General features: G+C 40.4%; 1 protein-coding gene across 1 annotated transcript in view; it reads left to right on the top strand.

Moving 5' to 3' along the window:
* Positions 1 to 14,265, top strand: part of KCNAB1 (potassium voltage-gated channel subfamily A regulatory beta subunit 1) — a 529,857-nt gene that overhangs the window by 19,690 nt on the left and 495,902 nt on the right. Inside the window, exon 2 of the mRNA XM_067033900.1 lies at positions 4,260 to 4,313. Coding sequence (XP_066890001.1) covers positions 4,260 to 4,313 — 54 coding nt within the window. The remainder of the gene's footprint in view (positions 1 to 4,259; positions 4,314 to 14,265) is intronic.

Genomic DNA, 14,265 nt, shown 5'->3' on the forward strand with positions numbered 1-14,265 from the left:
CGCAACGGGAGGGACCACAGCAGTGAGAGGCCCGAGTAACGCAAAAAAACAAAACAAAACAAAAACAAACAAACAAAAAACTAGTATGTGTATCATAAAGACAGCAATTGAAACACATGTAACTAAGTGTTGGTTCATTCCTTGACTGTTTAGAAGGACAGCTGCGCATGGGAAATAAGAAAATGGAGTAGATTAGTGTATCCATTCATCTGATGCTGTGGCATGAGTATTACCCAGGATTGTAAATGATTATAAAGGTAAGGGAATGACAGAGAGGAATATAAAAGCCAAGTGATATCTAACAAGCTGAGCCTGACTAGGAGACTGAAATCCACTGTGAATTCACTGCGGTTGCTGTGGTGCTGGGACTTTGCTGAAACCTGCAGCAGTGTTCCCCTGCAGTTGATACAGAGTTTGAGCTTTTCCTGGAAACCATGTAAACAGCCTTTAAATACTTTTATAGGCTTTGTTATTAAGATGGTTCTCATAACCTTTAGGGGCTCAGGTGTTTTCCTTTGCTTGAAGGCAGAGACAAGCCTGGGCAGAATGTGTTATTGTTCTTGTAAGGGAACCTGACCTTCGCCAGGGCCCTGGGAGAACAGCAAGGATCAAACAAGTCTGCGAGAGGGTGGTGAAAACATACAGCGCACAGACTCTGACCTAAGAGTCTGGGTGTGACACGTGGGACTAAATATCCGAGGCCATTTGCAGCAACATTCTGATGTCTTTTGCTTTGATCGGGGGTTCTTGAAATCAGAGCCCCATGGAAATAAAAATTAGGTTCAACGTATTATTGAGTAAACAATCTCACCTTGATAGTTAACAAAACAACTTGCTACTGCTTCCTCTGACAGCATATTTTTAGGCTATCACTGAACAGAGCCTTGAAAGGCTCACCCCCAAACCAGGACATCGCTGATTCCTTTAGCACCATAGACCCTGGGAAAGGCCGGTTAGTCCAGAGAGAAGGAGAGGGCTGGGCCGCGAAGAAGCTGGACCTAAGACCCACCCTCCCAGACTTGGTCTGTGTCCTGTCTCTCAACTACGAGGCCTCAGAAAGGCCATAGGCTTTGGTATCTGCATGTTTGCACGTACTAGCCATATGAACTCATTTGTAAAGTGAACAAAAGAAAACCAGTCCCATAGGGTGTCATGAGGGCAAGGTGAGGTGTTGAACATCCATCACTGTGCATTTAATAAAAATGCTCTGCCTAAGAGCACAGATGTTGTTTTTCCTATTCTCTGCCTCATCTTTGATGAATTCTACTACATTTGGAGGATGTAGTCATGTGGCTCCAGCAAAATATACTATCATCCTGGGAATTATTGGATACCAGATGCAGCTACGCAGATCAGAAGCCTCATCAACACTGAATCCAGTTCCTGACCTAGAGGAAGAATAATGCATGTGGAAACAATTTGTACAATATAAAATGCTATAAAATGCTAATTTTTGTTATTTGTATAAATTAATCCATTTTAATGATTTTTATGGCCCCTAGTGCAGCTTTTGCCCAGAGGATTAAGACAAAACAACTTTGGTAATAAACATATCTGTGTGCAAGGGTAGCCCTTGGCAACAAGAAGGGTAATTGCTTAGAAACAGCTGCCTTCTGGTAGAAAGGAAGAGCAAACATGAGTGAGGAATAGATCCAGATAGATCCAGTTCTGAGAAAGCCCTGGACTAAACCTTTTCAGCTCAAAAGAGGGGTTCTCAGGCTATTGGTGAGGAATGGTCTGTCACCCAGAGTGCCATTTTGTTTGGATGAAGCCAAACTCTGGAGCCTATCTGGGAAGAGATTTTCCTGGCAATCCATCTTTTTCTTTAAGTCATTTCAGTATCATTTTTAAAGACAGGGTGGAATCTGTGGACCACGCACATTTTAGAAAACTAAGACTAGTCAGATATTCGACAGACAGATGTCAATCAGGGGCCAAGGGCATGCCATCCACTAGCTTGCTTGTGAAGGTCTAGTCAGCTATGGGGGACTGTGGTGTGGGCCTGCAATTCCACCAGTGAAGTGGTAATGGGAGGTGCTCTTTTGGAATTCCCCAGAGTCAGGTAGAGATTATACTTAACCAACAAATATGTACTGGAAATTCTTCAGTGGAGAAGTAAAGGAAATGACTTTTGTGTGGAAGGGTTGGTGGGACCCAGGTGACTGATAATGATGATGATATTAGGGGAGTAACTGTGTGTGTTCGTGTGTAGAGGGGATTGCAATGGAATGTGCATGTGTGGAGGAGTTGTAAAACTGAGGGGGGGATTTTTCTTACAGTAGTATTTTTTCTGTTTATAAAAGAAGTACAAGAATATTATAGAACATGTGGGAAAATATGGAAAATTATAATGAAGAAAATTAAAATCACCCATAATCTACCACCAAAAACTAACTAAAAGTACTGCATGTGTGTCAGTCTGGGCTGGCTATGAACATGGAAACATGAAAACCATTGGTTCATTAAAACAGTAGGAAAAGGGATTTTTTTCCTCCTTTTTTCTTTTTATTTCAGTTTGCAGTGGTTTCTTCTAGTGCTTTTAATGGAAATATGCATAGGAAAGAGAGCTGTAATATATAGGTAAAGTTTAGAAATTTAGAGTACTATTGTATACACTTGTTTGTTAGGTGTTATCTTTGTGTTAAGCATGTTGAAATTTTTTTTTAATTAATTTATTTATTTGGCTGCATTGGGTCTTAGTTGCGGCATGTGGGATCTTTCCTTGTGGCGCACAGGCTTCTCTCTAGTTGTGGTGCGCAGGCTGTAGAGTGTGCGGGCTTAGTTGCCCCGCAGAATGTGGCATCTTAGTTCCCTGACCAGGGATCGAACCCGTGTCCCCTGCATTGGAAGGCAAATTCTTAACCACTGGACCACCAGGGAAGTCTCAAGCATGTTGAAATTTTATGTTGTGAATAAATATTTTTCTAAAACATGATTCAAATGAATGTCTCCTTTGTTTTCTGTCATGTGAATAGATTGTAATTGATTTTAGAAATTCCCTACTGTGTACATTTAGTTTGTTCAATTTTTTCACCATTATAAATAAAACTGTACTCAATATTCTTATGCATTATGTTTATGTGGATCTCTATTGCTTCCTTGGGATAAATACTTTGAAGTAAAATCACATGATCAAAGGGTATACACATTTTTCATGTTCCTGATACATATGAATTTATACTCCCAGGGGGGATGTTTGAGAAGGGCCAAAGAAGGTGACTAGGAATCTATGATGAATTGACCTGGAGAGAGAGATTGGAAGACATCTCTGAGAAGGGCCAAGCAAGAAGGCACAAGAGAGGATTCTGAGGAAGGAGCCCAGAAATTCTCAGGGATTTGTGCCTGAACCTGTGACAAGGTCAGCAACGTGAGCTGAGGGTGACACTTCACCTTGAAGAGGAGATGAAAGAAAATGATGTATATGAAAAATATTCCTTGAACTCTTATGGGCTTTATAGAATTTTTCTAGGGCAGCTTATTATCATCCTAGTCACTAATGAGGAACTTGAGGCATAGAAATTAAGTGACTTTCCCACCATCACACTAATACAAGTGGCAGAACACAGATTCAAAATGATGTCTTCCTAGTCCAAATCCCCCATGGTTTTCCATTCAACTTTTTCTATACCCCTAAGGAAAGAGCTTGACCTGATGTCTCCTGTTTTTATACTTCGTGATGAATCAGAATGCCTTTCTTTACTTTTGGGGCAAGTGCAGCTCCCACAAGGCTGGCTGAAGTGAGAATGAATGAGGCTGATAAACAAGAAAGGGACAATTTCTACAAAGTGAAAACTCAGAATCCACAATTCTGTCATTATATATTATTGCTAAGCATAAAAGAGATTTTTATGAGGCTCTTTTCAAAAGGATTACTCAGCTCCTAGTGCAGATGCATAAATTGCAGGTGAGTGTGAGGCTCTGTGATTAATTGAGGCATGACAATTAGGTAGCAGGTAGTGGCAAACTGAGTCCCCTGTGATGGGGCATGCACATACTCATTGGAACGCTCTGTCAAGGTACCTCGTTAAAACTTTTAACACTGGTCATTTCTCCCAAACTCTCCTTACTAAAATGGCTAGCAGAAAGAAATGCTTGGTTCTAGGACTGCTTGCCTTTTTATGGGCTGAATTGGGCATTGAAGGCAAAGACGAGGGAGAAGAACAGACCTGTCAGCTGCTGGGAAAGTTTGATTTGAATGGGTATGTAGGTGCCAGAAACCCTTCACTTGTTATTGGAGGACTGTTTCCTATTCATTCCAGGACCACCCCAGCAAACGAGTCTGTTTTGAAGCCAGTATCAGCAAAATGTCAAGGGTAAGCCATTCTTTTTTTTTTTCTTTTTACATCAGTTGTGGGAGGTGGGGGTAAATGAGTGATGGGTGTGGGAATCAGAGTCTAGAACTGGAGCCATGATGCCAGCCCTGACTTTGACACTATTTATTTGACTCAGGATAGGTACTTGTTGTTTCTGTGCCTCAGTTTCTCGGAGGTAGACATTCTAGGATTGCTTAGAAACAAGAAAGAAAAAAGACAGGTTTTATATGATAACAGAACATTGCTCCTCAGAGGGTGGTCTGTGGACCACCAGCATAAGCATCATCTAAGAGCTTGTTAGAAATGTAGAATCTCAGGCTGCATCCCACGTCTGCTGAATCAGAATCTGCATTTTGACAAGACCTCCTGATGATTCATGTACACATTAAGGTTTGGGAAGCATGATGTAGAGTTGTGCAGTGTTGCAGCTTTACTTTGAATTGTTATTAGACTAAAGTCTCCCCAGGTGAAAATACACAGTGCTGGAATGCTGATTTATTTATGAGCTAGTGTTCATAGCAAGATTCCTCCAGTTGGAAGGCTTCTGCCCAGCTCCCCTCATCCCAAAATTGTCATGTCAAGAAATGGGATCCGGGCTTCCCTGGTGGCACAGTGGTTGAGAGTCCGCCTGCCGATGCAGGGGACACAGGTTCGTGCCTCGGTCCGGGAGGATCCCACATGCTGCGGAGCGGCTGGGCCCGTGAGCCATGGCCGCTGAGCCTGCGCGTCCGGAGCCTGTGCTCCGCAACGGGAGAGGCCACAACAGTGAGAGGCCCGCGTACCGCAAAAAAAAAAAATAAAGAAAGAAAGAAATGGGATCCATGACTGATAATCTGAATTTGCAAGGATCCATTGTAAGAAAAGCAAACATGGGTTATATTTCTGAGTGTGGAACACACACACTTTTGATATGAAAAGAATGCCAGAAATTAAAGGAAAATTACTGTCCACACTGTTCTACTACCATAACAAAGCAGCTCTTTCCTTTCATTTCCATATATTCTTTCTCAGCCCTTTATATAAATGCAACTGTAATTTTTTCATAATGTGGCAATAGCATGGACATACTTTTATAGTGGGCATTTTACATCATATCTTATTCACTTCCATGATGCTGTGTGGTAATTATAATTACAAACGCATGCTGTAAAAATTTTGGCAACTTCTTATACAACTAAATCTTTACTGATCATAACTCCTTCCTTTTGGTCATATTTCATGCTACATATTTGAAATAGCACTAAAGGGGTGGATAAACTGTATGTTGGCAAAAGGAAAGGATTGCAGTCAATCTGTACTTAACTCTTTCCTGGACCTTCTAATTCTTTTCCATTCTTACAGTGAAGCAAAGGGAAGTGGGAAAGAAGCACTTTTGCTCATGGCTACATTATTTAGAGTCAGTTCATTGTTTATCAGAAAAGTTTTCACTGATAGTACACTCATATTTCATCAGTGGAATCACTTAACTTGTTCTTCACCCTTCATTGGAGCTTCTGAAGGTTATCTTCCTAGCAAGGTAAAATAGAAAGGCCAATATACATATTTTTAGTAAAAATCCACCCCTCACTAAAAAACAGTTTGGTATATCCACTGTGATTGACACAGTGGTGAGAAGTAAGTATGTCCCATTTAAAAAATAATTCACTGTATCAGGGATATTTTGGGTTTTCTTTTTTTTTTTTCTTTGGGTTACACGGGCCTCTCACTGTTGTGGCCTCTCCCGTTGCGGAGCACAGGATCCGGATGCGCAGGCTCAGCGGCCATGGCTCACGGGCCCAGCCGCTCCGCGGCATATGGGATCTTCCCGGACCGGGGCACGAACCTGTGTCCCCTGCATCGGCAGGCGGACTCTCAACCACTGCACCACCAGGGAAGCCCTTGGGTTTTCTTAAAAAATAAATTATTTATTTATTTTGGGCTGTGTTGGGTCTTTGTTGCTGCGCATAGGCTTTCTCAGTTGCAGCGAGTGAGGGCTACTCTTTGTTGCGGCGCGTGGGCTCTAGGCACGTGGGCTTCAGTAGTTGTGGCACGTGGGCTCAGTAGTTGTGGCACGTGGGCTCAGTAGTTGTGGCACATGGGCTTAGTTGCTCCACAGCTCTTGGGATCTTCCTGGACCAGGGCTCAAACCTGTGTCCCCTTCATTAGCAGGCAGATTCTTAACCACTGTGCCACCAGGGAAGTCCCCAGGGATATTTTGATTTCTATCTCTAGTCCACTGTTCTTATTTAATTTTCAGAGTAGTCTGATAGTTGCTTTATATGTTCAGTCCAGGGTTCTTAATTGTAATCAGTGGGAGAGAGCGGGTGGTGTGTGCTTACTCCATCTTGACTTTAACTCAAAGCCTAAGGATCCTTGAAAATATTACTTCGGCACCTTCTGACTGCCAGTGTTGCTGCTGAGAAGTCTGATGACATTCTGATTCTTCATATTTTGTATGAAACTTGTTTCACATGATCCAGGGCATCTAAAAAGCCAGTTCCTTGTCCTGAATGTGGATCAGTAAGGTAAGGCATCATTGCGGGGATTCTGCTTGTCGACTGAAACCCAAATTGCTCATCTTCACGCCACACAAGCCTAAAATTTTCCCAGCACTTAAATCCATCCTAAACATATATATTGGATATTAATAACATTCCATGTTTACATTTTTTGATATATTTTCTTCAAAATTAGAGCTATATAATGACTTTTCACCAATAACCATCAACAGTTTCTATCTATCTGTACCCAATTCCAATGTTCTCCTAGCCTCCCTCCCAATGGGAGAGCCCTCATGGGAGACCTGGATAGGTGGTACTCAGGAGCTGGGCAGAATCGGATAACAATTTCATTTTGGCGTCATTAACGTTTACCTATAACTGATCTAGATATGCAAGTTGGAGTTTGGAGAAGTCTCATAGTGAAACCCACAATTTTAACAGGATACTAGTTTTGGTTGGCCATCAGCCAAAGTGAACAGAAGAGGAAGACTTTTATTTTGAAAATGTTGTTCAGAGCAGAGAAGACAGTGAAATGGAGGGAAGAAGGGAGTATTTTAATTCTTGTTTTGGTTGATCTAAACAAAGTTAGGATTTAGAGAAATTTTCTGCAGAACCAAAGGTATACATTGTATAATGATACTGTGAGTATCACAATGGAAATCAACAAATGAAAGAAAAATCATCCCAAATCCCACACTTTCAGTAATTATCCTGTACTCATTTAAAATTTTTGCCTGTTGATAGTTATCCAAATGTTCACATAATTTATGTGTAGTTTTAATTATAGTATAGAAACAACTTTGCATACAGACTGTTTTACCTAATATATGCATGCTGCAGTGTAATTTCTCTAATTATAGTTTTTTAATGATGAAAAATGTTCCTATCAAGTCAGTGTACCATAATGAGCATGCAAATTCTTTCCAATTTTTCAGTATTATAAATAATTCTAAAATGAACAGTTTGGAACGTACCTAGTTTTTTTCTTTTGGGAAGAACAGTACCTTCAGATAAATTCTCTGGGGTGTAATTATTGATTCAAAGCAGGTGAACATTTTCTAGCTCTTGAAATGGATTACTCTCTCACCTTAAATATATTGCTATATTTATTTCAGAAATGTGTATGCCAATTTGTATGGCCATCCGTGTAAATTTAGAGGCCAGTTGTCTTAGGACGATAAAGCCCTTCATGTTCAGACTCCTGATTCTCCAGTCTCCTCTTCCCATGCCTTACCTATTCCTACCCTTTTCTCCAAGTGTCCTGATCTTCCCGTTCCTAGAATGTTAGGTTGTCTTGTTGTCATGCCTTCACACATACCGTGCCCTCAGCTTGCAGCATTCGTCCCCTGTTTTTATGTTACCCTTCAAGACTTAGCTTGGCTGTTAAGTTCCCCAGGGCAAGGTTCCCCACCCCTTTAACTGCTGGTTCCTATGTCTACCCGTATCGCTGTGTTTATCGTTTTATGCATGGCAATTTTTCTGTTTCTTTGCCTAGACACTGCAGTGCCTATCTTTTTCACTGTTGCATTTATAGTGTCTAGCGCCAGTGCAACTCAGTAACTATGTGTTGAATAAAAGGCAAAGCTAAACTAAACTAAAAAACCTAGTTAAAGAGACATGGAGGAAAAATCTAATCTGCCAACAGGGCTATTTGCTATTAGATATTTAATTCAAAAATATTTATTGAGTAGAAGATAGGTAGTTAGATACTAGAGCTACAGAGGACATTAAGAGAAAACATCCTTGAGGTCCTTGCTTTCAAATAGGTTAAAGTTTGGTTAAAACTGGGAAGAAAGAAAGAGAGTTGGAAATAGAATATTTATTTTTAATGGAGAAGAAATTGAAAAAAAAATGTGCTGATGGACTAAAGAGAAGTAATTTTCCTTTTTGTGGCTAGGGAATGGAAAGGAGGAGGCATCTCATTCATGGTTAAATGTAAGAGTGATAGGAAAGAGACATTTCTTAATTAAAAAATCTCAACACTAACAATCAAATCATGGCAGGAAACATCTATTGGAGTCATAATATATATCATATATATAAATATTATGTACTGCTTTTATGTAGTCCTATCATAAGTATTTTCATGTATTTACAAAACTTTTATTATTATAATTAACATCTAGAAGAAACCAGGAGAAACCCATAGGAAGGTAAGGAAGAGGGGAAGGAGACTCATAGGGTACCGGGGACTTCCAATGAATGGGGAAAAATGTATTGAGGAATTATTGCGTGTTCTGCGTGGTGGAGAGAATTGCGAATATAAGAATATTTTTGTGAAAAGAGTTAATCAGCTGTCCAAAAAGATGCTTCCCAGCCCAAACCAATCAATAATGAATATGATTCATACTTGAACCCTTTAAATTGCAATATCTTTTAATGAAATATTAACATGCTCGCACAAGGCAGGTGCCCCCTGACGTTTTGGCAAAATGTTCTCAGCACCAATCCCAGCTAAAAGCTACTTTCCCCTGCACAGATCCACCCACTGACTAAGGCCTTACAAACACTATTTCCTTTTCAGGTTCAACTTCTGGGGATTCCACTGGATGAAAACCATGATCCACACCATGAGGGAGATTAATGAAAGGAAGGATATTTTGCCCAACATCACTTTGGGCTATCAGATCTTTGACACCTGTTTTACCATCTCCAAATCCATGGAAGCGGCATTGGTATTCCTCACAGGGCAGGAAGAAAACAAGCCCAGTTTTAGAAACAGCAGCGGGGCAATGCTGGCAGGAATTGTTGGAGCAGGTGGCTCATCCTTATCAGTTGCTGCTTCAAGAATTCTAGGGTTGTGTTACTTACCTCAGGTATTTCAGAATATTGTCCTGGGTACTAACTTGTAAAGAAAGACAAGGTATGTGAAAATTGCTGCAAAGAGTAAGTTAGGTACTCAGGTGAGGCTGGGATAAGTTACACAGAGAAACAGCATGGTGGTGATGCTGATGCCCCTAATGACTCTGTTCAGTCTGGCCTCAGCAAGTGTGACTGGTGATTTCAGACTCTTCTACATCCCTTAGGGTCCTGCCTGTCTCATTTAATATGCTGAGCAACCTTAAAATGTAGATGTCATAACCCTGATTTCACTCATGGGGAAACTGATTTCAGCAGGTTTTAGTATCTTGTCCACAATCTTACACTGATTATGTAGCTGGAATTAGAAATCAGGTGTCTCTGCTTCCTAAATGAGATTCTTTCCTGCATATGGCTTCCATGATGTTGGTGCTTGTGAGGTTCCAAAGAAGAATGTAAACTTTAGCCAGTGGAGTAAGAATAGGACAAAGGATAAAGAGAAAATAGGAATAATCTGTCACTTATGAAAGAATTGGCGATCACAGAGCTATGTAATTATAATATAGGAGGTCTTATTGGAGGTGATGCAGTAATAACATGGGATGGGATAGGAGAGAATGTGACATATCTTCTTAACTGCAGAGGCGCTGAGGCTGAGAGTAAGGTACAGCAGAAATGTATGTAAGATTGTCAGAAATTCACATTACTGGCCATTCTACTTTCATTCTTAAGTTCTCGCTGATAGAAAATACACACAAGGACTACTGGCAAGATGAGAAAAATACCTCTTTGTTTATCTAGCAAGTGCCTATAAAATGAGGGCCTCTAGTAACTCTGTTGGAGAATAAGACTTAAACCTGAGGTGGAAGTGGAGTTTCCTACCGTCTTTCTCAGTCTAAGTCTTAGGACTTAAATACCCAGAAGTCCTGGCAGAGAGAAACAAGGAAAGAGAAGTGGAGAAAAAGAGAGAAAGCAGTGGTGACAGAGAGACAGACAGAGAGAGGAAAGAAAAGAAAAGAAAAAAGAAAGAAAGAGGAACTGAGCCTGACAAATAGATTATGAGTCTGCTTACTCTGTCATCTGTATGGATGAGGAGTTAGATCAGAGAAAGAGCCTCGATGGCTTGAATCACACACCTAGTCTCAAGAAAACATCGATGAAAGGACTGGTCACCTCCCTTTCAATGCTGTGACCCCCGAGTATGAAAAGTGGTGCATTGAATGTCATCACCTTAATGATTAGCTCCTCCAGCTCCCTCGGGGTGGGGTGGGAAAAGGGTGGATAGGGAGGCCCAAAGTGTTCCCTCTAACAGTCCCCACCACCCACGGAGCAGGGAGAGGAGTAGAAGTCCTTTTGTCTCTGGAAGGGTGTGAGAATAAAGGGAAAACTGTTAAGTTCCCTCCTTCTCCAATACAAACACTCAGAGGTTGTGTAATTTGAGGTTTGGCTATTGCTTTCTAATAAATGCATGAATATTTTCAGTTGTAGGTGGGTTATGCCTCTACCTCCTCACTTCTTAGTGACAAATACCAATTTCCATCTTATCTTCGCACAGTAGTCGGTGATAAGATCCAGTCGGAGGCCATGGTACAACTTATCCAACATTTTGGTTGGGTCTGGATAGGCACCATATCAGCTGATGATGATTATGGAAAACACGGAATAAAGATTTTTAAGGAAAAAATGGAGAGTGTCAACCTCTTGTGTTGCATTTCCGAAACCATTCCCAAAGTCCATTCTAATGAGAAAATGCAAAAAGCTATTGATGCTATAAGGAACTCCACTGCCAGAGTCATTGTGCTCTATGCATCTGATATTGACCTAAGTCCTTTCATGCTGGAAATGGTTTACCATAACATAACTGACAGAACATGGATAGCGAGTGAAGCCTGTATCGCCTTAGCTCTCATTGCAAAGCCTGGATATTTCCCGTATTTTGGTGGAAGTATTGGATTTTCAATACCAAGAGCTGATATACTGGGATTAAAAGAATTTCAGCAAGGATCCAAATGATGTCCTGACCATTGAATTTTGGCAAACTGCTTTTAACTGTACTTGGCCCAAGAGTAGTGTTTATACAACACTGACCATAGAGTGAATATGACTGGTAAAGAGGACAGATTACACGCCATGTCTGATAAATTCTATACCGGAAAGGAGAAGTTGGAAGATCTTAAAAATACCTATCTGGATGTGTCTCAGCTAAAAATTACACACAATGTCAACCAAGTTGTGTATTCTATGGCATATGCCCTGGATCGTCTAAGTAGATGTGAGGAAGGACACTGGCCATATATTCCAGGAAACACCTGTGCATATATACTGATTTTGAGCCTTGGCAGGTAAGTTGTGGTTTGTTTTACTTCATGATATAGTTTGACATAAACAGCATTCATACAATTAAAACCATTGATCTGCTTTTGTACTTCATAGACATGATTTTATCACATGCCCCCTAAAAGAATGGCTTGCTTATGTTACCTAAATGGGCATTTTAGAGTTAACATTTGTTAACAGAGTTATTATTAGGTTTGTTGTGAATGATAGAAAACCACCCCAAACAGTGCTTTAAACAAGATAGGTTTTTTTTCCTTCACATAAATGAAGTTTGGAGATTAGCATTCTGGGACTGAAAGAGTGGCTTAGGGATTGATGTTCCTTCTACCTTATCACTTCATCACTCTGAATCTGTGGGTTCACCTCATAATTCCATATGGCTACTTGGGCTTCAACCATCATGTCCACACTCTAACCAGCAGGAAGGATAAAGGACAAAGATGCGTATATGGCTCCATTTAAGGACATTTCCTGGAAATTACATACAATTCTCCTTACATCCCATTAGCCAGGATCTAGTTATATGGTCACATGTAGCTGCAAGGGAAACTGGAAGATGTAGTCTTTGTGCAGTGTCAGAGGGGCCATGCTAGGGCATGAAGGCCAGGAGGTGAAGATTATTAGGACCACCTTGGAGATTGGCTCTCACATCTCCTGTCTCAGGTCTGACGTCCCAGCAATTCATGTTGGGACACAGAAGCCCTAATGGTCTCAGCAAGATGCACACCTAATCAGAGGGCTTCTCTGCTTACATCCTTCAGTACCTCCCCTCTCCTACAAAGGATAAAGCATGAGCATCCCTGGTCTGACACTGTCAGCCCTCTACGATCTAGGCCATCAGCATCTCTGACTCCATTGCCCTTTCCATGACCCTCACCACTCTATTTTCCGGCAACACCAAATTGCTTGTCCCAACAGGGTCCACAGTGGCTGGAACCACTGCATCTTCACTTTTATTTTTATTTTCAAATTGATCCCACAATGCACTTAGTTTTGTATCTTTTTAGCCTCCACCAATCTGTGGCAGTTCTTCATTCTTTCCTTTTTTTTTTTTTAAACATCTTTATTGGAGTATAATTGCTCTACAATGGTGTGTTAGTTTCTGCTTTACAACAAAGTGAATCAGTTATACATATATGTATGTTCCCATATCTCTTCCCTCTTGGACTCCCTCCCTCCCACCCACCCTATCCCGCCCCTCTAGGTGGTAACAAAGCACCGAGCTGATCTTCCTGTGCTATGCGGCTGCTTCCCACTAGCTATCCACCCTACATTTAGTAGTGTATATATGTCCATGCAACCTAAGTGTCCATCAACAGATGAATGGATAAAGAAGATGTGGCACATATATACAATGGAATATTACTCAGCCATAAAAAGAAATGAAACTGAGTTATTTGTAGTGAGGTGGATGGACCTGGAGTCTGTCATAAAGAGTGAAGTAAGTCAGAAGGAGAAAAACAAATACCATGTGCTAACACATATATATGGAATCTAAGAAAAAAAAAAAGTCATGAAGAGCCTAGGGGTAGGACAGGAATAAAACACAGATCTTTCCTTTTTTTTAAATGAACACGATAATTTTCATAAGTACTGGACAGATATTTATGTTTTTCAATTTATGTTTGTCTAATTTTTTTCCTTATGATTACATTTAGGTTATGCATTTCTGGCAATAATACTGTAAAGGTGATATGTATCCTTTTCTGTGTCTCATATCAGGAGGTACATGATGTCACTATGTCTCATTAATGGTGACATTAACTTTGATTACTTAGTGACAGTGATGTCACCATGTTTTTCCATTATAAAGTTACTGTGTTTCCCTTTGTAATTAATAATTATATTGTGAGGCAATATATTGAAGCTCTGAAAATATTGTTTTACATAATGCTTTGATCCACAAGTTTAGCATCCTTTGATGATGATTATTGCCTGAAACAACTATTACTGTGTTATTTTTAAAATGGTGATTTTTTTCTATTTCCCTCATTCCTTCTACATTTATTAAATGGAATTATAGTTTTTCCTCACTAATTTATTTGCATCACATGGACTCATGGATATACTGTTCTATGAGTACAATAATTCATAACTATCATTATGCATTTTGTTGCTCAAAATTCTCCAGGTTGGACAATTGGGAGCCACTTTGAGTAGGCTCCTATTTCGTTTTGACATGTAACTGTAATTTCTGATTAATTTATTTTCTGGAAAGCTAAGATGTTCCAGGCTTGTCTTGTATTTCTCTGCCCCAGTCTTGAAGTAGCCATTTCTCCAGAGTCCTATTTCCATTTACCGGAGAATGGAGTTTAGAAAGCAAGATCTGAGTACTA

This window comes from Kogia breviceps, chromosome 5, assembly GCF_026419965.1.
Source record: "Kogia breviceps isolate mKogBre1 chromosome 5, mKogBre1 haplotype 1, whole genome shotgun sequence".
In the NCBI taxonomy this organism is placed as follows: Eukaryota; Metazoa; Chordata; class Mammalia; order Artiodactyla; family Physeteridae; genus Kogia; species Kogia breviceps.